We start from the raw sequence: 24,369 nt of genomic DNA on the forward strand, positions 1-24,369 counted from the left end.
GGCGCAAGGGTTTAAGCACCATACTATGAAGCAAACCGCAGCTTCTTCAGCACGAGTTTGATCCCCAGCTGGCCAGGGAGCAACCCACATGGTGCAGCAGACCTCTCCTCACTCACCCACCGCTCCCCTCAGCAGTGTATTTCAGTCAGTCTGCCTGTTCTGTCCCCCACTCTGTCTCTGGTAAATCCTCTCACCCCCTGCATTTCTGGCCTGTACCCCAGCTCTTGTATGCATAAATAAATAAATCTTTTAAAAATTAAAATATAAATTAAGGATCTTGAGTTGGGGTGGTTAAAAAGGCTTATCAAGGTTGAGTTCTCAATGGAATCACATTTAGACTTTTAAGGATTTTTTTGTTAGAAAAAGGTGACAGAGAGATTTAACACAGAGAGAGAGAGAGAGAAAGCAAAATGAAGATGAGGGCAGTGACTAGAGTGATGTGGCCACAAGCCAAGGAATCCAGCAGCCACCAGAAGTTGGAAGAGGCAAAGAAGGATTCTCCCCTCATGCCTCCAAAGGGAGTATGGCCCTGCCAGTACCTTGATTTCAGCCTAGGGAAACTAATTTCAGACTTCTGATCTGTAGGAAATGAGAGAATACATTTCCACTGTTTCAAGCCACCAACTCTGTGATAATTTATTATAGCAGCACTATAATTTATTATAGTGTAAAGAAATTTACACTCCTGCAAACTTGACCTTCCTCCTCACTCTGACCCCCAGCCGCTTCCCATCAACCTTCTCCATGATCAGAATCTTCAGATTGAGGGGAAGTGGAAGGATCACACAAGGAAAAAAGAAAGGGGCAAATCAAGAAAAAAGAGAGGAGGCAACAAGACTAGAGAATGAGTATGTATGTGTGGAGGGGTGTATTTTATTCAGATGTTAGAAGGAGGGTCAAAGCTGCAGGAAGAAAAGTCCATCCCAGGGCCTTTGGACTTGCTCTTACTCTCCACAGCCACATGACTCATTCCCCACCTCCTTCAGTCCTCACTCAAATGTCACCTACTGGGTAAGTCCTTCCCTGCCAATGCTACCTAAATCCATAACACTTTACACCATTCCCTCGACCTCTTCCTCACTTTATTGCTCTCTTTTAAGATTTATTACCATTTAACATACTACAGATTCATCTGATTTCTTGATTGGCTGCCTCTGTCTCCCCCCACTAGCATGAATACTCCATGAGATAGGGGTTTGAGCTGCTTTGTCTGCCTAGAATGAAGCCTGATACATGGCAGGCAATCAGTAACTATTTTCTGAATGAATAAAGATTCTCAGAGCATCTTTCTCCTGGGAAAATATAGGCGCTGGAGTGAGATCTGTCAGGGAGTGGGGTGGGGGGGGAGCAACTAGAAGCAGGGTGATGAAGTCTTTGCTTCCAAAGTTGTCAGCCCAGTGACCTCTTCCACAGGACTCAGTGCCAAACACAAAGCCTATCAGGGCATTTCTTACAGTGACTAGTCACTTTCATATCACAGGGCCCAGGAAGCCTGGCACAATGGGATCATCATGGACCCCACCCTGGGCTCCTTGGATTCTTGTAAGTGGACACAACTGCACCCAAACACCTGCCAGAGGCCCTAATCTATTTATTTGCTGGAAAACTTGGCCTATCTGCTTTTTTTTTTTTTTTCTGTCTATGTCTGCTACGGGGAGGTAGAGGGTAGGAGCAACATGCTGTAGTAGAGTGAGACAGAGCTGGTTTGTGTACTTGCTGAGTATCCTTGAGAAAGTCATATAAGCTCACTGAGACACAGTTGCCTTTTCTATAAAACAGGAAAAGAATACCTCACATAGGATCAGGTGAAGCAAAGGTAGCACATTACCCAGCACACTAATGAGTCACTTGATGCTATTCTCACCTTCTTTCCAAACTCTTTGTCACCAGACAACATCTGTGACTTTGATGTAGGGAGGTCCTGCTGGGCTCTCTCAGAGCCAGTAGCCAAAACCTCCCTTTTGCCATCACTAACCTGCTCTCGCTTCTTCGGCCCCTCTTCTCAAGACACCTAAGAAACCCCCCAGGTTTCTTCTCCCCCTTCCTTGCAAACCAAACATCCTCCAGAGAAAACAAAGCATTTTTTCCATTGTTGTAGCCTGGGGCCTGGCTAACACATAGCAAGGACTCAGTGAATGTTACAGCAGATCTGAGCTGAAGAAAATGAAGCAATTATGGGCTTGTCACCAAAATGGGACCTCGGAAGAGCTGAGTTACTGATGTAGGCTTTAACATGTAGTGACCAGAGGGGGCCTGGGAGGAAAACTGGGGATGGAACAGATTCCTGAGTTCAAGAATACGGTGTAAATAGAAAGAGATTACGACCAAGAGCCAGAAGAAGGATTTCATTGTGTTGCTGGACAAGGAGTCTTATCTGTGGATGAGCAAGCACCCTGTAATCACACAGAAAATTTTCTGGTCATTTATAAAGATGAACATGAATAGTGACTGCTTATAATGACTGCATGAACCACAGACCATTCATTTACTTCAGATTTCTGAAATCGGGCTTAGGATTTCTACACATTGGAACGTTAAGCATTGTCACCTATTTGGAACTTCATACTTGCTGCAGGAGGCCTTGATGCCCCAGCCAGATAAGACACCAGCAAGCAGCGAAGCTCAAAGGGCCTCACACCGTGGGACCGAAGCTAAAGGGCCTCACACTGTGGGGCCCTGGGGCCAAAGCTAAAGAGCCTGACACCGTGGGGCTGAAGATCTAACATTCCTTCACTTTTTGTTCTTGGTCATAAAAAGAGAAAAATTTCCCCAAAAGTACATTAGGCACTACATTATATGCATCAGTATACTGCAAATAAACAGCACGGAAAATTATCTGTTAGAAACTAATTATTAAACAATTTGGCCCACTTGACAATGGGAGACAATTTATTGAGCATGCCTGACAAGCATTACAATACAACAATTATAGTAGGTCCTTCTTTTGCCTTCTCTTGAAGTTTCTTGGGGAAGTTTTTAAATGAAGCTATTTGAGTTAAGGAGTTTCTAGGTAGAAAAAGTTCTGATAGCTGAGCAGCAGCTGGTCTCCAGCTGAAGGCCATGTGAATAGAATAGTCTTTTGATGCTTAGGCTTTAGCTGATAGGGATGCACTGGCGGCTATCCACTGTCTTAGATAATTGTCTAGCTGAAATAATAAGTTTTAGTGTTAGGTCTGGTTTTTTATCTATTAACCTTGAAGGCTACCATCTAGATGGGACCCGTAGGAGCCGGTAGTCCATGGGAATAAAATACACTAATTGTTTCTGCTTTACACATGACAATGTATTTTTTTTTCTGCTTACTAAAAATGAATAAAGACCTGCTGAGTCTCTCGGCAGAAGATACTAGCACCTCACCAAGTGTCAGTGTCTCCTCATTTTACCTCATCCCCTTCCCCTTAGCCCTTCCGTTTTCACCGACGCCGTCTCATCCTTTCAGGAACCCCTGACACGACATTTTGCCGAGGCTGGTCCCCGGCACATACTGTACACCAAAGTGCTGATAAAAATTAGATCTACTTCCAAACATTCATTATTTAATCTAAGAATTTTTATGGGTTTCTCAGGAGTCTTAAGAAGAAGGGCCCGAAGGAGAAGAGACAGCAGGTTAGTGATGGCAAAGCGGAGGTTTTGGCTGCAGAGAGGCCAGCAGGACCTCCCTACCCAGATGTTGTCTGGTGACAGAGAGTTTGGAAAGAAGGTGAGAAGAGCATCAAGTGACTTTTCTTACATCCCAAAAGGTCAGATAGCCACAGAATGAATCTGAGGGCGAGGTGTGAACCTGCCATTATCTGAGTGAGCTCTTCTTTTCTGACTTTCGTTTTCTTATAAATTATAAGAACTTCCACTCCACCCCAGGACTGAAGAACTTCCCTCTTTGCTGCCCACTCCCACCTAATCTGCTGGGTACATGTGCACACACCTTTCACTATCCCTGGCTAAGCTCCAGTTATCATTTCTTGTACTTTCTAATTCTGGGAAGATGAAACACTGCATTTCCAATATGTCCTGGGCAAAGTGCTAGAACAGAACAGGGGAAGATGAACTGACAACCATGCAAGGATGCCAGGATCTCATGGGTCCAGGATCTCCCACTGAGATCTCCTAAAGTCATGAGGGATGGGGATAAGAGGCTTCATACTGTGAACTGGTTGATATTTGCTTGGCCTGGTAGTGAACAGAGACCCAATCCATAAAAATTGCAATAAGAGTACTAATACCCTACTTTGTACTATACCTTAGAGTTTACAAAATAGTTTCTATCTATGCTGACCTTTCTTATTTCATCTCAAAGTTACTTAAGAAAGTCTAAATGCCCTGGAAGTTACCAGTTGGCGTCTGACTAATTTTTGTATCTCACAGTGTCTACTCAAGAGTACTTTAACAAATACTTGCCTATATTAATCCCCTCAACAACCACCAGAGGTTGGAAAGGGAGGTATCACCTTCATATAACAGCTAAGAATCTGAGACCTGGGGAATTTGGACCCAAAATCACAAAAGACAATGAAAGACCCAGGGCTTGAATCCCAGCCTTAGGTTTTCTCATCTAGGGCTCTTGCTGCTATCAGAGATGTGGTAGAGCATCCATCTTTAAATTCTTGAAGCTAAACAACTATAAATTAAGGGACTACAAGCAACCTCTGTGTCAGAGAGACAGTTAGGATTCGTTTTTAGGTGGGAGCTTCCCTCTGTTCTGGGTGACCTTCTTAGTCTTAAGTAAGCATAAGCCCATCGTTGTGGACAAAGCTCTAGATATCAGTGAGTCCAAGACAGGTTCCTCAGACTGAGGAGTGATGGATTTTGTCCGGCAATGTCCCCTGAGCACCTACTCAGCTGAACCATGGTCTTGAGAAGTTAGAGCAACCTTTCTCCCAAGTACAGGTTTAGGTCATCCCGTCCCACACCTGAAAAATCACTCTTTTGTGGCATTCTTTACAGAAGACTAACACCTCAGAGTCTCTTTTTGTCCGTGGTTGAGTTACTATGGCCCAAACTACACCTGACATGCCACCCATGCCAGGACACAGCTACTATCCCACCTGCCCAGTTATCTAAGACCAAGGCCGACTGAGGAAACAGTCCACCATCTAGCTCCATGTGGGCCATGGGAACCCAACTGTAAGTTCTGGTGGGGCTAGGAGTTTCCTTTGAATGATATTAATATAGTCCTGCTGTGAATCCTCTTTTAAAAAAAGAAGAAGAAGAAAGAGGGGGAGGGGAGGGGAAAGGAGGGAAGAGGAAGAAGAGGAGGAGATGAAGAAGTTGGCTTTGGACAGAGTAAGGAAGGCCCTGTCTCTCTGTGGGGGCAAGAAAGATGGGAAATCAGCCTGTCTCTCCTTCCACAGCGATTGCCAGAAGCTTAAGAGAATTTTTCAGAATCAGACCAACAGCACTGGAGGCAGCTCTGAGTGGCTCCCTTTTGAAGTAGTGGCAACTGTCTCTTTGGTGCTCTTGCTATTCACAAGCCTCACATCGCATTTTAAAATGTTGTGGGTCTGTGTTCACACTTGACATGAGGAGGCACAGCCGAGAGGCCACCATCGTGAGACACCAAGAAGTAAGTGATGAGACCCCAGAGCAGCTCTCAGGCATGTGGGGCTTCCCGGGAAAACCCACACCTTATCTGAGAATGCAAACCAAGGAGCAGATGGACTTCCTGTACTCGTGGGATGGAGACTCAGACGGCTGTTAATTTTAGAATTATAGGGAAATGACACCCTTGAAAACTGGAGAAGTCAAAGTCATCAAGACTACAGGAGAAGACACAGTTGTTTCTTGAAATGACGGGCGGTATTTTTGTCACTGTTCTTCTGTTCTTAACTTCTTGCATCTCCGGTTCACAAAGCAATGACAATGGACCAGATTCTCGCCCTTCCTGACAAGATGATTTTCATAAACTTTGGAGGACAGGAGATCCATGCACAGTCAAAGACCCCAGTCATCCACAGTGGGTCAGGGCCAGCGTAACTGCCTGGAGAATGAGTGCAGACTATAGGAGGAGGGGCTGGCCCCTCAGTCAGTTTCTTTTCAGCTAAATATTTCCACTAGCCACACTCCCACTCAAAACCTTTATCAGTTGTCAGAACACTTTTGTATCTGGCCCTACAGAGCCCAGGAAGGTTGCAATTATCCTAGATTCAAGGGCGCACAGCTGTCATGACCAAGTGGGAGCTAGAATGAGGTCTCCTGTTTCTGAGGTCCCTCCCCAGCCTCCTCCAAGCAGCTTACAAACCTCGGACACTGACCAAGAATGGGGTCACTGGGGTAGACTGCACTTGTCAGAAGGCCCTTAGCCCCAGTTCTGCTGATTCACGGGAATTCACAGGGAAGGCCCCTCAACTAGGAGATGAGAATTTCTTCCTTTTCCTCAAGGCCAAGAGTGAAGCACCACATGACTTCATAGTTCCACAAGTTTAGCTACTATAGGGTGTCAGTCAAAGAGAGCTGAACTTCACTCAGAGACCAGCATTTTGATTCTATCACCATAGTCATCCTAGCTAGTCATCTCCATATTTTGGGTTTTCTCTTCTACAATATTTAAAATGCAAATAAACTATATCCCTGTCCTGTCCCATACCTTTCAGGGAAGTCTACCACCCACTCTAATAAATTCCAAACAACTCCCCATTCAAGCCTAAACAGAGAAGACAGAGAAATTCAGTAGGGAGTTTTACCCTTTCTGAGATCTTTGACTACACTCAGTCAGGAGGAGCCAAGCAGACAGTAAAGGGATTGCACTCTTTTGCAGCCAGAAGGCTCTTCCTGGACTGGGGCTTGTCCTTTGGTGGCCCCTCTACCTTACATCCAAGCTTCTCTTTGACCCAACCACAATTAAGTTGTCCCCAAGCAGTTTCCTTCTCTCTGTTCCCTTCTTGATTGGTTCCCTCTGGGTCTCTCTGCGGAGCTCTGACACAGTGATCATAAGGCCTGGAACTTCCCTAAGCCCCAGTCCAAGGATAGAAACTGCAACTTGTACCTGTTGCCACATTAGAGAATGGGCTTCCTACTGGCTCTCATGCCCACACTGCCCCCCAGTGATGCCCACTGAGAAGGATCGCCCTGAAGATGAAGGCAAAGTAAAGTAAAATGAGACAATGGAACCATCCAGAGGTCAAACTTTGCCCTCAAACTTTTCCTCTGTGACCATGGGGCAAGAGGTGGACCCAACTCTATCCACAGGTTCCCTTGGGCTCCCCCTATTCTATTTGCCCATAACACTCAGCCCCTAGATCTTCCTCCTCTCCCTCCTCCCTCTACCCAGATTCTCTCTCTTTGAACCCACTGGACACTTGTCTCTTCCAAGAATTCTCCCCCAGATTCAGAAGGCATTTTAACGCGAGAGAAGATATGAGTTCTGGAGTCAAACTAACCTAGGCTGAAGTCTTAGCTCTGTGACTCATTGTCTAAGTGACACAAACAAGTGACTTAATCTCTAACCTTATTTCATCACCTACCAAACAGTTATGATGCCAAGCTTGCATGGGGGTGATAAGGCATAAATGATACAATGTTTGCACATTAATCAAAGTCGTTAACTGCGCCTCAGCAATGCCACATTGATAAAAGAAATGGGGGTTGTGGAGCAGGCTGCACAGTGCAGGATGCTGCTGAAGAGCAGGATCCTGGCCTTTTTATTGATAGAATAATCATACAGCATCAGTTGTACAGGGAAGGAGGAAAAAAGGAAAAGCGGAAGAATGTAACTAGAAAATGTGCTGACATCTATATTATCAGGAATTGTGAGTCTGCTCTCCAGGCACTTCTCCTCTGCTTGATGACTCAGTATTTTGAGATCAAGGCCTAGTTCCCCAGCCATGGTTGCAATCTTATAAACAAGGCATTCCACTGATCAGTTTCTGGGGTCCCTTGTTATACATTGGTCCTCAGCCCCCTGGGCGTTCCCAGTCATACCTCATGCTGCATAGCCTTCCCAGAGTGATCCAGCTCTGTGTGCTTGACTGATTTGAAAGGCTCCTTGCAGTGTTGGGCTCCTGTACATAACTGACTAGGCCGTTCTGACCTTGTTTAGGATTTAGAACTGTAGGTAACAAAATGGTGACAGAACAGGCCGCTTAGGATTAGCAGACTCACAGTTAACATCAGCTATTACAACAAAAATTCCCAAATCTCAGTGGCTAGATATGAGTTCCCTCCTCATCCAAGTCACAGGCTGATGTAATTGGGCATTTTCCCTGCACAGCTCCCATGCAAGAGGTGATTCAGGATCAAGCTCTCTTTGTCCCCCTGGAATTCTCTACTGAGCCCCCTCCACGTGGCCAACAGATTTACAAGGACAGTGTTAGAGGGCAGGCCAGGAAGTTTCACCTATCAATTTGACTTTACATTGTAAAACCCAGTCACGTACTCCACCTCGAAAATAGAGTGGTCTGTGTGCCCAGGAGGAGGACCAATTGGCCACTCTTAATCTCTCAGGTGAACAACAGGAAGTGCAAAAATAACCCTCAAACTTTAAACACCCTGGTTCTCTTCCACCCAACTGCTCTGAGTGTGGCAACAAGAGCTGTCCACTTAGGTGACTAACCGTGTATCCCACTGGGCACACATCACTCTCCACTCTCCATGCACTGGGGCCTCCCTGACCTTCACTGACCATCATCATGAATTAAGGCCTTGCTATTCCCAGTGGAGACCTTCAGACACAGGATGGGGCTTCTCCCACCCCCATATACACACACACTCTTTAGCAGGTGGCATATCCCACAGGGAAGCCGACCACGTTTATCTCCCATGCTGTCCCACCTTGGGTGCACCTGGAGTGAAGTCTCAGATGAGCCAAGTGACCCAGAGGTGGCTGATGATGAGTTACCCCGTTCTCTAGGCTTGTTGTAACCCAAAAGAAAAAAATCGCTCTAAAGGCGAAATTTCAGGACAGCAAAGAAAATCAAAAGGGGTTGGGAACCGACATGGGCACTCCTCCAAAAATATTAAGTCAGGAAGAGGACTGCCTGCTTCACCATTGGTTTTACTCAGACCCCTGCACTAGGGCAACACCAAGACTCACACGAGTCCTCAGGCAGACACCCAAGCACCTGGGACATCACCTTCCCCAACGCTGACTCCGGCGGCCAACCCTACTCATCTAGCAAAATCAGTTCTGAGAGTCTCAACCCACCTTCTGCACCCAAAGCGAGGTTACCTACCCCATGTCACCTGCACTGCACCCCACCCCTCTCTCTCCGCCCCCACCCTACCCCAGGACCGCTTTCGTGGGGTCGCGCTGGGCTCCATCAGGCCCAGGGCCTGGGAGAGCGCCTCAGGGCGCCGCACCCGTCCCGGGACAGTCACGTAGGCGCCTTGCGCGTCCATCCTCTCCACCCGCTGGGGTGGTGCGCGCTAGGCTGCAGGTACCCGCTGCGCATCCGCTCCGGGCTCCCGAGCCTCGGAGGGCGGGGACCTCGAGGCCTCGCCCCCCGACGTCAGCCGGGCGGGAAGCAGGCGGGGCCGGCGGCGGGACCTTTCAGTCTGAGCCCTACTCGCCAGGGCTGGAGGCCCGCAGCGAAGCTTCGGCGAAGCTTCGGCTCAGCCTCGGGAGGATGCGGCGCGCCTAGGATGCTGCCGAGCCTGGTTGTGCCGCTGGCGGCGCTCCTCGGCCTGCGGCTCGGCGCCGGCGCGCACGGTAAGGACCCCCGGCCCCGGCCCTGCCCTGCCCTCCGCAGCCCCCCGCGCTGGGCTGCGTGGGTGACCAGACCTGTCTCTCAGCCGTTGTCACCCCTACATTAAAGTCGTGCGCCCCGGGGAGAAGCCGGTCTGACTCCCTGCCCTCTAGAGAGGGGTCCTTCTGGCGAGCCTGGCTCTCGTGCTCACCAGTTGTAGAAATGGAAGAATCTGAGACTGAGCGAGCGGTGGGCAGGTGGGCATAGGGAAGGGAAATGACTATCGGTCCCCACCACCTGCCACCACCAACTCACTGCCCACCCACCTCCTGGCAAATCGTGAATTTCGTCTTGCTTAGTTGTTTCAGTTCAAATGATGGGACTGCTCCTCAAATGATGGGACCGACTCTGAGCCCCCATCTGACTCTGCTTGCTGTCCCTGCTCTCGGTCTCTGCAGCTCTTCTCCTGACTCTCACCTGACACCCCCGTCTGATCATCCCTGCTACTTCTTCAGCCCCCAAAGTGCTCCCTCTGCCTGCGCCTCCCCCTGCTTACCCCCACCCCGCACCCAGCAGTCCTGGAAAGTTTCTGCAACTACGAAGTGTAAACCCCAGGGAGAGAGTGAAAGGACCAGAGGGGAGAGGACCAAGAGCAGAGGCAACTAGGGGGGCCTGAAACCGCGTCGGTGTGACACGAGAATACAAATTAAAACTCACAGTCAGTCATTCACATGACCGGAATGTACAGACCAAACACCACAAAGACGGGCTGCACTTCTCACTTTCCATGTTAATGTTTTGAAATCGAGACACAGACTTGAGAATCAAAGACCGTATAAGAAAAAAAGTAAGAGCCAGGGACAGCTATACTTTCTAAGCAAGAACAAGGTAGGGCCGGGGAGGGGAAGCAGCATTATTAGGGAGATGAGGGGACCCCGGAAGGGGGAGAGAGTTGCTGTCAGAAGAAGAGACAGACATTAAGGGATTAGGAAACAAAGAAGAGAAACTGACTGAGGGAAATAGCCTCAGCTGCTTCATTTCACCAGAGCAGGAGACTTGAAATGGGTGTGTTTACTGTGTTCTTACACAAGGGGGTTCAGCTCGGTGAGGTTTAATAATGTGTCCGTGCTACCCTGGGAAGTGTGAGTCCGAGGCTCCTGAAGCTGCATTTCCCTTAGTGAGTGGCGGGAGGCTGGGGAGGAGGGAGAGAGGAGATGGGGCGGGCATTGGTATTTAGTGTCTCACCTCAGACCCACAGGTGCTAGCTTCTTGTGCAAAGGTGCTCAGCACAGCCTAGAACCAGAGCTGCTTCATTCTGTGTGTCCTCATGCAGTCTGAAGTTGTGCACTGGCTATAGAAGCCCTTCTAGAAACTGGGAGATGGGGCGAGCACCCAGCTTGGGGTTGCACAGGGGACCTGCAGAGAGAAACAAGCAGATTTATGCAGGATATCTGTGTACCCAGAAAACACCAGATGGGGGCCTTGGGCTGGAGCCCTATGCTGGCACCAGGGTGGACACCAGGGGCAGGGATGGGGTCAGGGCTGGAGGGAGGGCTGAGGGAGGGCTAGTGATTGGGCACTATAGTCCTCTCTCTCATCCCCCATTTTCTCACCAGAGATACATCAGACCCAACCTAACTCTTTTCAGTTACCACTTCTGCTTCTGATCCCGAGTAGTAGAAGATAGTGATTTCAGTTCACAACACTAACTCTGGAGTCAGACTGGTGGGGCCTGGATGGCCCCTGCAAGGCCCTGCCCAGCCCCCATGGGCTCCACTGACCTTGGGCAAGTCATTTAACCTTTCTGAGACTCCATTTCTTCTCTGGAAACATTGAGACAATAAGTACCCACCTGAAGGACTGGTGTGATAATTAAATGAGATAACATACATAAAGTACTTAGCAGAGCAATGGACTTACAGCAAAATACTCAATAAATGGGAACTGCTAGATATTTGCTACCATCACCATCATCATCTTCATCCCTAGGGGATGGGATTTGCTAGCTGTGCTACTGACACTCTTCTCCCCAGGGACAGAACTGCTTAGCCCTCCATCTGTGTGGTTTGAAGCAGAATTTTTCCACCACGTTCTTCACTGGACTCCCATCCCAAATTCATCTGACAGCACCTACTATGAAGTGGAGCTCCAGAGGTAAGGAAAGGGGAGGGTGGGGAAAGGAGGTGGGTGAGGGAATGGGTGGGCCATCCCCTCCTCCCCTGGCATGGGAAGATGACGCCTGCCTTGTTATTGAAAGGACACCAGAAGGAACCAGGCATATAGCCATCAGTTGCCAATTACTCATGAGTCTCACGTGCTAAGCACTGTGCTGGGACCTCTGGGGTGAGGAAGCCAGAGTATTGCCTTTACCCTCAAGATTTATCTGGGATGAGGAAGGCAGAGTATTGCCTTTACCCTCGAGGTTTATCCATCTTATTGGAAAAAAACAGGAAAAGCATCAAGAAAACCCCACCCACTGCAAAGGCAGGTGGCAGAAGGAAGAAATTAGGTTGTGTTCCAGGGCATAGCAAAATTTCCTGGAGAGCCAGGATGGGAGCTACTCATATTCCAATCTGAGAGTCTTCTAGACCATGGAGAAATTGGCACAGGGTCCCAGAACCAAGGGAGATCCTCCTGCAATTAGATGTCTTGGACTAGAGAAACACTCTTGGGGTTGTACCCTTATGGGCGCTCTCTACCCTGATCTCTCCCAGGTATGGAACAAGCCACTGGACGCCTATCCACAACTGCAACCAGACCCGGATGTTGTCCTGTGATCTCACTATGGTGACCCTGGACCTGTACCACATGTACTACAACATTCTTTACAGAGCCAAAGTCCGGGCAGTGGATGGAGGCGAGCACTCCAACTGGACCATCACCAACACACGCTTCTCTCTGGATGATGGTACTTTTCTCCCTCTGAGTTTAGAATATGACTTTTGGAGTTCTCTCTAGTCTAGAACTTTTCTCTGTGTTACCACAGCTGGGCATGTCAGCTGGCTTCCCGGTCAGGGACCTAGTTGCCTAAGCAAGCTTGAGTCAGGACTGTGAAGAAGGTTTATATGAAAATAGCCAAGTTGTCCAAGATTTAAAAGGGAACTAGAGTTGTTTATCCTACAGCAGAGAAGTCTTGGGGGTGAGATACAGCAGCTGAGTCACGGGGCTTGTGTATTTGGAGGGATGCAGGAGAGGAAGCGAATCCATAAGCACTCAGCACAGGGCAGCAAGCAGTAGACAGATTTTGAATCACATCCTCCCCATTTTAGGGATAAAATCCCAGGAATCAGGGCGTGAGATTTTGAAGCAGGGAGGTGCTACTGAAGAAAAAGTAGGAGTCTTTCTCTTTAGAAATAAGAAAAAAGAACCCCAAACTTGATGGGATTCTCTCATTTCACAGATTGGGACTGATCGGGTTTCCTGTGAAGGGGGAGGGGAGGTGGGGGGTGGTGGGGTGGGGAGAGCAACCTGCTCTGCAGAATCCAGAGTGAGAACCAATGGCTTAGGAGGTCACTGTTCCCCAAATGCCTACCTACAGGCCATTGTTCAGCTGGCTGCAGAAACATTACCTGGGTGTGTCTTTACAGTAGATGTTTCCAGGGCTTGGCTTCGAAATTCAGATTCACTGGGTTTTCAGTGGGCCCCTGCATCTGTATTTGTAATGTGCTCCCAGGAAGTCTGTATGTTCTGCTGGGCTGGGAACCTGTTTCCCAGACTTTGGGGGAGTAGGGAAAGCTTGACCCTGGAAATCAGGCATGAGAGGGGTACCTCATGGTTTTGTCTCCCCACTCAGTGACTCTGACAGTTGGCAGTGTGACGCTGGAGAGGCGCAAAAGCTCCATCTTCGGGATAATCCATCCCTCCAGGCCCAAGATGGCCCCTGCAGGTGACACATATGAAAGCATCTTCCCAGAGTTCCGCGAGTATGAGATTGAGGTTCGCAAGGTCCCAGGAGACTATAAGGTAAGGTGTTTCCCAAGGCTGTAAGATCTGGGGCTTCCCAGGTATTCCTGTCACCTGGGCTGGAAGCACCTGTTGTGCACCTTCTGGGGAGCTTTGTGGGCAGAATAGAGGGGAGTCATGGGGGTGGGAGAGGGAGCAGAATGAGCCAGTCCTTAAACCTGTGCTCCCGCCAGGTGGCAGGGAAGACACTGCCATAGGTGCCAGGTACCTCATGAGACATTTTATAGCTATTGTTTCTGACCTCCTTGCAAGTGAATCTTTTGTTCCGTTTTAGAGATGGGGAAATGAGGCTGGCTCCAGGAGGTTATGTAATTGCCCAAGAACACCCCCATAAATGGGAGATCTGGAAAATCTACCCTCTTTCTCCTCTCCACCAGTTAGTCCCAGCCCCTTCTGAGAAAGTCCTCAACTTCTACAAGCACTTTTTTCTCTTTTAATACAAAATAAATCCTGGCAATCACTTAGATCTTGGGCTGCAGTGATAATATAGGGTTTGTTATCTCAGAAAAAGAACACTGAAGGTGGCTGAGGGAGGTCACCTCTAAGAGCCCCTCCAGCTCTTGCTATTGTGTGCCATGAAACAAGGTTATTTTGTTTATTGTTGTTGTTTTCATTTCAGTTCCCAAACAAGAAGGTACAAGGGGAAAATTTCAGCCTCCCAACTGCTGGAGAGATGGGAAAGTTCTGTGTCAAGGTGAAGCCATCTATCAGCTCCCGAACAAACAAGGGTGTGTGGTCCATGGAGGAGTGCATCACCCTGACCCCACAGTGTGAGTCCAGCAGGGCTGCTGGCTGGGCAGGGATGGAGGCCAGAAGGACATTCCAAAAAGAAAACCCCTGCAAGGGCCACCAGTGCCAGGCATCATGCCAGATATTCCCCACTTAGCTGTGCATCCTCATGCCACCCTGGGCAAGAACTCTGATTGTCCCCCTTTTAGAGATGAGACTTGGTGCATGGAAGCAGCTTCCAAGGGCATGGTGGCAGAGCCAGGCTTCATGATTCTGTGGTGCTATTCCTGAGCACAAATCCACTCCCCAAGCACCCCTGCCATGCCCTGTCAGCTATGGTACCTCCTGTTTGTTTCGCTCCTTTGCTGTATTTCTTGGGGCTGGGGGCACAAAGGTCCTTCTCCCTACCCTTACTCCCCTTCAAAAGAAGTAGAACTGAGCTAACTCCTGGCCACAGCTGGTAACATCTACAAATACAGTGCCAGGCTCTCAACTGGGAAGAGGGGTGGCAATAGAAGATATGAAGGCCACAGTCCTCCTGGACACCGTCTTACAGCCTGGCTGGGAAGATGGGATGCTCGGTGAAAACTACAACTAACAGCTCTGTGAGGATGCATATGGCAAGTGCTGGTGAATCATGTCAACGGTCAGTGTGCCAGGACTGCCCAGTCCAGTGTGGACAGGGTCTGGCAAAGACCAAAGTGAATTCTTACATTTCTACAATACATTTCCACCTACAAAGGACACACAAGTTCAATGCCATCATGCCTCATTCTCATTCAAACAGAGTGAGAGGCCATCAGTGTCAGGCAGCTTTAAGAGCTATTAGTACATTCACCTCTGATGTGATAACTAGTTTTGTGTGCAGGCCTGGGCTCAAATCTCAGCTTTATGAGATTATCACTTTTGGTAACACATGTCACCTTGGGCAAGTGATTTGACCTCTCTGGGCCTCAGGATCCTAATATTAGGAATGATATTATTTACCTCTTAAGGTCATTAGAAGGCTCAGAGAACTAAGCACTTGGCAGGTTATAAACACTGTATGCTTTACAACATCTGATGTAGTGGTGCTATTATTTTCCCCATTTTACAGATGAGGAAATAGTCTCAGAGAAGCTGAGTAATTTGTCTAATATCACAGCTAGTAAGTAGGGGAACTGGGACTTGAACACTGGTTGCACTGCTCCCAAAGCCTTTATTCTTACCTGCTGGCCACCTGCCTCTTACTCCATGTAAGTCCTAAGCAAAGAGCTGGGAGCAGCATCAAGGCGTCCAGTGAGGGAATCCTGGGCAGAGCCAGGAAGTGCAGGCAGGGATTCCCCAGAACCTAGACATGACTAGAGATGTGGCCTAGTTAGCCTGGGAGGATCCCTAGGCCACTTGCATCTCTCTTGGCCTGCAGACTTGACCGTGACCAACCTCAGCATCTTCTTCATCTTTCTGCTGCTGCTCTGTGGAGTGCTGTCCTACTACCTGGTCCTTCAGCTCTATGTGCGGCGCCGCAGGAAGCTGCCCACTGTCCTGGTGAGTCTTTAGGGGGGCCAGTGTCCCACCCTGCCCAACCACACCTCTGCCGGGGGCAGGGAGCGCCTCAGTAGGCCCTTCAGGCCTGACTGTTACCTGTCAGGCTCTCTCTATGCGGACCTGTATGTCCTGTATTTTCGCCGCTATTTTTTTCATGCCAGTTTTGCCACAAACATTTTGCCTATAACTAACTGACCACAAGGCAATTTTCCCATAAAAGAGAAAAGAACTAACTGGTTGACAGTGGGTTTCATTTCTCCATTGATGAAATAAGAAACCAACTCTTTGCAACAGATATACTATCATTTTCTAATACAGTAATATGTGATGTAAATTTACTCTCTGATTTCATATTTCTAGTAAGCTTGATCACCAAAAAGTACGCCCCCCCCCCAATTTATAATACTATGAACGAATGAAAGACTTGGGAGACAAGGGTTAGGTATAATCTACAAAAGAAAATCAGTTCTTGGGACTGTATTACCATGAATCTGCACATGTTTGGTTTGTAAATGTATTCGATATACTTTGTATTTTCTGCAATAGATCTGTATTCAAATATTTTATATTTTGTCTTCTTAATTTTACAATTCATTTTTCATATTTTCCGATGACCTTTTAAATATTCCTCTTTTCTTTTTCATTGTTTTCTCTTTTATGCAAAATTGCTGTAAGGCTAATTAGTTCTGTGACAAAAATGCTTGTGGTGAAACTGTTAATGGCGAAATTACCCAGAATGAGATGGAGGGAGGACTTGAACACAAAGCCCAGGGCTGAGATTGCCTTCCTGTTAGTAGTCCCAGCCATTTTGTTACTCTTTACTAATAACTAGCCATGACCAGCTCCTGTGTGTTAGTACATCTTGAGCAAGTACAGTTACCATCTTATTTTACATGTGAGGAAACAGGGCCACACAGCTACTGGCAGAGTGGAAAGGGGATGCTGGAGCACAGAGGTTCGTGGAGGCGCCTGGATCTCCAACCCTGCCAGAGTGTCTCTTCTTGCTAGGCAGTGCTGACAAATGCTGAATTTGTGGTCAGCCAGCCCCGAAACTCCACTTGCTGCCTGGTGCAGTATCATCAGACCTCAGCCTCTGGCCCGGGATTCAGACTGTATCAAAGCTTGTCTCCCATACCCTCGACAGCTTGCATCTTTGTAAGGGCAGAGGGCTGGGCCTGGAGACAGGGGTCTGAGGGAAGTACACAGCTGGAAGGAGACTCTCCAGAGGGATCCCAGAATTTCTAGAAAAAATAGAAAGACACAGACCTCTGAAATTATTTTGAGTAAGAACTCAAGGAAGTGGGGGGTAGGCCCCCAGGAGAGAAGGGGGTAGGATGGCCTGGCCTGATCCAAGCCTTTGTCCAGGCCCAAAAAAAAAAAAAAAAGAGCTATGTTCTGAGCTTTGGTTCTCCTGCTGTGAGTAGAAAGGTGTGGGAAGACTGAGCAGCCCCTATAGCCTCAGTGATTATAAATTTCTTCGTTGTATCTAGCTGAAGTGTTTACCTTATTGTCCTTTCTCTGTGCTCTGGAGAGTATTCCTTGGCCTGTTTAGCAAGTACTTTGAGCATAATCTAGGATAGTGGTGGGCTAGAGATGAACACACAAGGGGCCTGTCCTCAGGAACAGGTAACTGGAAAACGGAAGGGTGGGGAGGGGGAAGGGTGGTCCTGGCACATTGGATGGGAGATGGTAGTTTTCTAGACTAGGAAAGGCATCTAGGAAAAAAGTAAACAAGGTGGCAGTTATACCAACTACTGAGCACCTACGACATGCAAAACTTGGTACGGGAAGAAGCTGACTAATGTGGCCCCTGGTCCCAGGGGGCTTGCTTGTGGGCCTGGTGGACAGCCTAGGTTGAAACTTAACTTTAATGCAAACGAGTATAACAGACATAGATGCATCAAATGCCAAGAGTTGACAGCAGTTCCTGGGTTTTTGTTCTTTCTGTTATTTGGAGCACAGATTTGAATTGTCTTTGAGAGTATTTTCTTCCTTAAGATAAATACAACCCAATTCTTTTCATCTAAAGGTCTTGGTTATTACTAACTCTATGAATACCTTATAGCACACAGTGTACTTTCCAACTCATTGGCTATTCTCATTTATTAGCTCCTTTCATCAGCTATTTCAACAATGTATCAAGCTTAGTATTATTGGATAAGTGGAGACTTCAAATCAGGACAGTTGAGTACAACTTTTGGGTTTGTTCTTTGCTGCTCTGTAACTCTGGTTTCAACTTTCTTCACTAGGAAGCAGAAATAGTATTTTCTTGGAGAATTACTGGAGAGAAAAATTCCTCCACTGAGTACCTTCTATATACCAGGCACTGTTCTAAGCATATAATATAATACACTTAGAACATGAGGAAGCAAGTACTGTCATTATTTCCATTTTATAGGTGAGACACTAAAGTGCAGAGAGGATAAATAGTTTAGCTAAGGTGATATACTGGTAAGTTGCAGAGATGGGATTTGAACCCAAGCAGTCTAGCTCTAGAATACCCCTTAAATCTCCAACGTATAACTAGGAGTGGAAACTGCTTTTGCCAGGATGGTTAGGAAGGCCTCTCTGAGGAAGTGATGTCTCAGCTGATATCAAACAATCAGGAGGATACAACCATATAAAGCACTGAGATATTGGTCCATCCAGATGGAGTAGCATGTCCAAAGACCAAGACTATACTGTGGTGACATGTTCTGGGGCAGAAAGAACACCAATGTGAAAGAGAAGAGCAGCAGGGAGAGGGATTAAGTGACTTCCTTGGAAACTCAGCAATTAATCAGCAGCAGGTCCTCCTCAGCTGCTATGTCTGTCTGTTCCACCACTCACACAGTACAGCCACCCTGTGTATGTGTGTCACAACTCAGCAGAGAAATTAACTTGGTGTCCTACGTCCAGCTCTGTTTAAAAAATGAAATGGATAATATGGGCTAAGATAGGACCGGATGGAATAGATCATGGTACACAGGCAGTAATGATAAGTGTTATTTTGTGAAACTGACTTAAATTATTCATATATGTGATATATTTTAGGGCTATTTACATATATATACACACACATATATATCTATATATCAGCTATTACGTAACACATTTCTTATTTTGGGTCACAGTCAAAAAAGTTTGAAACACACTCGTAGATCTACCTGGATCTAACCTACTCTTAGGTTTGAACTGCACGAGGATGGAGCCACCTAAGAAGATTCTTCACTCTCCCTGTGATGCCATCTGGCTCTGAGAGTACTGCTTTCTTTTAAACTGGCCTGAGCCAGACTGAGAATTGCATCAGGCAGAAAACTCCATTCTGAAATGAAACAAGAAGAACATATTACAGTGTAATGCAGACTCCAGAGTTCCCTCTGTTGGAGTGTACCTCCGTGAGCTTGCCGTCTGGACCCATAGCCTCACACTCAGGTCGGTTCCTCCAGGAGACGGTCCCACGTGTCTCACTCTGTGCTCTTCTCCCTAGGTCTTCGATAAGCCCAGTCCCTTTGTCCCGAGCAGCCAACTTTCCTGGCCAGAGACCCATGTCACCATCCACCCACTGGACGAGGCGGCCTTCCCCAAAGTGTCTCCAGAGCTGAGGAACTCGGAATTGCATGGCAGCACGGATAGTGGCTTTGACAGTGCCAAGTCATCCCTGCAGACTGAAGAACCCCAGTTCCTCCTTCCTACCTCTGACCCCCAGGCCAAGGAGACTATGAGAAAGGGGGCACCCCTGGAGCTGGAGAACAACTGCATTAGTGGCAGCAGCACCAGCACAGACAGTGGGATCTGCTTGCAGGAGCACAGCCTGTGTCCCAGCAGGGTGCCCCACTGGGAGCCGCAGCAGGGGAGCAACAGCCAGGGCCAGGATGACAGTGGCATTGGCCTAGTCCAGAAAGCTGAGGGGCAGCCTGTGGATATACAGGGCAGCTCAGCCTTGGCCCATGTCAGGTCCCCAAGGCCTGAGGTTCCCGAGGAAGAAGACTCAACCACAGTGGTATACCAGGGCTACCTGAGACAGGCCAGATGCACAGAGGAGAATGAAGCCAAGGCAGACTGCCTGGAGGAAGAATCCTCCTCAACAGATAGCCTTGGCCCCGAATTCCGGACATGCCTGGATGCAGAGGTAGGCTGGCCTTCACCAGCCCTGGCCAATGGCTATTTGAAACAGGGTGCCCTAGGAATGACTCTCGCTCCTTCAGGGACCCCAACTGAACAGTGGAACCACCCGACTGAGGAATGGTCACTTCTGGGCTTAACCAGTTGTGGCGACCTAGGAACTTCTGACTGGAGCTTTGATCATGTTCTTACCCCTCTGGACTGTGTGGTAGCTCCAGGTAGTCTCCTGGGCAGCTTTGACTCAGAACTGTGCGCCCAGCCACTGATCTCCAGCCTGCACTCAAACAAGTGACTCAGGCTAAGGAGATCCCAGAGGTTAGAGGTAAAACATGAGTTCAGTCTGGGCACTTTCCTTTGAGCCCAGTAAGGATAGCCAGGTCCAGGAGCCTGGCCATGGTCCCCATGACAGGAGGAGGCTATTTGGCCAAATTAACTCAGGGAGTGTGGGCAGCCTTGCCCGGTGTGCATAGTGCCCTACAGACTGGCAGAGCTGGGAAGAGAAGGGCAGGGACCTCCTTTCTTCTTGAGATGAGATTCTTCCTGTGTCAGAAAAGATTTCTTGCTCAGGGGAGTCATGGAGTTTCAGAATTGTGCTGACACTGCCAGGCGAAGTCAGCACAGATGCAGGCCTGAGATGCAGGGAGCTGAGACTCAGAAGGTGCTCTGGCTCAGAACCTGTCCCTCTGGGGATGTCTTGCGTCCATCTGCAGACAGCTCACTATTTCCAGCAAGTGGCACTGAGGCATTTGAAGTGACTGGGCCACTCATCATCCCCACCCAGCTGCCCCCATCATCTTGCTGACAGTTCTACAAAAACCTTGGTTGTTTGTATTGGTCAGAACTCAACCCTTCAGGTGGCCTCTGGGCTTGGATGCATGAGTCAACCCCAAGGGTCAGGGGTGGGACCTGCCCTCATGTTTGCTACTAATGTCCAGCTCCAGACCCACAGGATAGGGCCCTGGGCTGGGATCCCTGCTGTCAGTGCTCAGCTGTGTGACCTTTGCCAAGCTACTTTCCAAAGGGCCTCAGTTACCCAGGCTGTGAAATAAGGACTGAATCTCTAGTCCTCCATGCTGGATGTTAACCTGGCTGGTGTCTGGGGTGACATTTCCAACCCAGTCTGACACTGGGCTGGGAGGAGGTGGGCTGCGGAAACTATGTCTACACAGCCAGCTTGGTTCTCACGCTGAGGGCTCCCAGATCTAGCAGAAGCCATGGTATCTTGCCCAGAGAGCCGCCAGACTCAGGCCAGAAAGGGCAGGTGGGGTCCTGTTTCCCCAAAGCCAGTTTATAGCCTGTAAGCAAGAGGCTGGGAGTGGTGACAGACCTGGGCTATGCCCCTGAGCCATCACTGGCCTTTCTCTGGGGCATTCTGGGAACAGATATTCCAGCCCAGGGAATCAGCCAGGACCCTCCCCACTCTTCCAGGAAGTCCTTGGATCCCAGTCTGGTAACAACTCCTTCTGGAAACAGGCTTGAGGGAGGATTCCTCAGGGTTCCCTTGAAATGCTTATTTATTTATATTAATCATTTATTTATTGAAGTAGCAGCAGAGTACAGTGAGAGAGCTCTGGGTATGTCAAGAGCCTGGGAGTTCTAGTTCTTACTCCACTTTTCTGGTGTTTGTGACCTTGGGAAAGACCTGTAAAGCCAGAAAACAATTCCTGACTTGTTTCTTTCATTGGGTTTTGCAGCTCCACTGAGGTGGAGGATGAGACTGTGCCTCGAACACAATGCTCTGTAAATGAGTGATGCATTTTTTAAATTTCAATAAATTGTCAGGACCACATGAATCTTGTGAACCAGTCAGAGTTCAGATGACATGGTGGCTGGTGGAAGCCTCGAGTTGTTGATGATTGAGGATGATAATGAATAAAATGTGATGTCACTCACTTTGAGATAACAGGACTGAGGATTCCAGCTCACATCTGACAGAGTCGGTACAAGTCCTCCGGCTAATATGTATTATTTGTGACCTCGGGCAAAATACCTTTCTCCTATGAGTTCCAGTTTCCTCCCTCATACAGTGGGAATAACCTCCTCCAGAGGTTTAAATGAGGCCATACATCCAGAGTTTAACTAATTGTCATTGGCTTTTAAAATCACAAAGGCAAATGGACAGTTTTTCTTGGAAATGGGGAGCGTGAAAGAGATCATGAAAATGTCTGAAATGAAAGTAGATAATGACTAATATAACATAAAGCAGTGGCTAGAGAGCACAAAACATAATGAAAAGGATAATGAAAATGTATGGTAATAAAAGTATATGTAGAAGGTTCTTTCAGAATTTTGAAGGAAAACATATGGTGGAGAGTGTAATACCATGTTTTAGATGTCAACCCTGTCAGCCCCTCCCTGCCAGGAAGACAGCAAACCTGGAGCAAGGTTGCCTGCTCCCCTCCACCTGGAGGTGTGTCCCAAGGGGACATCTCGTAAGTGCGGAAGCCATCAGCATTCTAGTCTACAAGCAGCCTCTTCCTTCCAAGAAAAACCACACGTGGGTTTGAATCTCTCCGCAAACTCAGCCCAGCAGGTGGAGCAAACCCAACACCCAGGGCCTGCATCTCCAGTACATTTGGCTCCTTGTCCCAGGCTGGATCTGCCAGGAGGTGACCAGGGACGCCTTGTCACGTTATACTCGTATCATCTCAGAATGGCTTTCACCCTGAGAAATTACCCGGTTCCGGGGAAGCGCTGATCCTATCTTCTTCGGAGAACTTGACTAATACCACCCCATCTGAGACCTGCTCAGACTTTTGTCCCCAGAGGATCCCCCTGTCAAATTGGCCAGCTCCTCCTGGAAATGAGTGTTGGAGATGGCTTCTGTCCCAAGGAAAATGTCCCCAAGGCTGCTTGATGAAGACTGGCCAGAGGTGAAATAGAGATTCAGAAAATGAGGGGAACCTTGCTCACGCTTATGAACAGGGGTGGGTTTGGTTGGAAAAGACAAAAATCGGAACAGCTCCTAGGGGAAAAATAGAGTCCTGGGACATGAGCTCTGCGAGAAGGATAATGAGGGGGAGCTGGAAGACCTGTCTCCTCAGCCTCTGAGCTGCTCTCAACAGCGCAGCACAGCCTGGGCTGAGAGAGAAATTCCAAATAGCCAGGCAGTGACATCCTTCCCGCCTTCTTAGGAATTTGGGTTAAAGTCCCCAGCAGAAAGCCCAGATTGTTAAACTGAGTAAGCTCCTTCAGGGGCTTTTCCAGGCTGAGGAATGTGTGGTTTTTGCGTTTCAATGAGCTAACGGAACTTCCTCTTAGTAAGGGGACAGGGGAAATAGGCCAATATTGACCTAAGAGGAAATTCTATTGAACTGTGTTTTCCCAACTTTGTAAAGAGCTGTAGTGGAAGTGTCTGCCTTGTCTTTCCCATCAGGTCTCTGGCCTGCCCCACCCCACCCTAAGACACACACCCCCACAGAATATTCACTGCTCCTAAAAAGGTTGGGTCCCACCTACAGGGCTCACATGGGCCTGCTGATTGGACATTCTCTGAACCCCACACGTGAAGGTCAGAGAAAGAGGAGCTATCAGCTGTGCCCACCTGGGGCAGCACACTGGAAACCAAATGAGAGGTTTAAGCAGTTGGGGCTGATTTTTATCGAGCCCCAACCTAAAGGACACTACGCAGTGGGAAGCATGACTCATCCATTTCCTGTAGTGCTCATGGTTTGGGGGTTTCTTTTAAAGCAAATCCACAATTTAAAATTTGATGTATATTTATTAATAACCCAGAGCACCTTCCTCACTGTCACCTTGAACTTCATCTAGCTCCCATAAACATTCAAAAATTGTGGTGGGACCCATAAACACTGACAAGGGAGGGTTAGGAAGGATGAAATCAGGGTTTAAAAACGTCACACTGGTCAAAGCAAAGAGCATGAGTCAGAGGGGACAAGGCAGGATGTAGGGAGACCTGGCTAAAGGCACTTAGCATAATCAGCATTTCATTTCAAGAAATTGATTATTAAATACCTACTATGTGCCAGACATGGTGCTCAGCTCTGGGTCTGGACTGGTAAATAAAAGGGGCCTGGCTTCTTGGAGGGTGCCATCTGTGTATGAAAATAAGCATCAAGCTAACAAACAGATAAACAAGTATATTACAACCAGTGTTAAGTGAATGAAAGAAACTAATATTCCACATATGGGTTAGGGATGGGAGGGAAACTAAATAGCTGGCTAGCTGAGCAATTCAGGTTGCCCTAACAAAATACCTAGAAGGTAGGGGGAGGGCTTAAACAACAGATGTTTCTCACAATGCTGAAGCTGGAAGTCCAAGATCAAGGTGCCACCCAATTCAGTTCTTGAGGACTTCTGCTAGCTTGCAGGTGACCAGCTTCTTCCTTGTCCTTACACTCCCATCTGCCTACCCCCTACTTTCTCATAGTATCACCAGGGTATCTCCCACAGTCTTCCATCCTGAGTA

The 24,369-nt window shown here is 48.1% G+C and overlaps 2 protein-coding genes across 2 annotated transcripts in view; one reads left to right on the forward strand and one right to left on the reverse strand.

Annotated features, from left to right (window-relative positions):
- Window positions 1-9,330, reverse strand: part of TMPRSS13 (transmembrane serine protease 13) — a gene marked incomplete at both ends in the record, with an annotated part of 65,637 nt that extends 56,307 nt beyond the window's left edge. The window contains one exon of the mRNA XM_084249834.1: window positions 9,211-9,330. Within this exon, the coding sequence (XP_084105960.1) occupies window positions 9,211-9,330 (120 nt within the window). The remainder of the gene's footprint in view (window positions 1-9,210) is intronic.
- A 243-nt stretch (window positions 9,331-9,573) lies between these two features.
- Window positions 9,574-20,232, forward strand: IL10RA (interleukin 10 receptor subunit alpha; the record flags this gene model as incomplete). Its single annotated transcript, XM_084249835.1, has 7 exons — window positions 9,574-9,640; window positions 11,651-11,771; window positions 12,332-12,525; window positions 13,411-13,580; window positions 14,200-14,350; window positions 15,715-15,836; window positions 19,306-20,232. 7 exons carry the CDS (start codon window positions 9,574-9,576, stop codon window positions 20,230-20,232), a joined length of 1,752 nt encoding a protein of 583 aa, XP_084105961.1.
- Window positions 20,233-24,369: the final 4,137 nt, after the last annotated feature.

This window comes from Talpa europaea (assembly GCF_964194135.1).
Source record: "Talpa europaea genome assembly, chromosome: 12".
Lineage (NCBI taxonomy): Eukaryota > Metazoa > Chordata > Mammalia > Eulipotyphla > Talpidae > Talpa > Talpa europaea.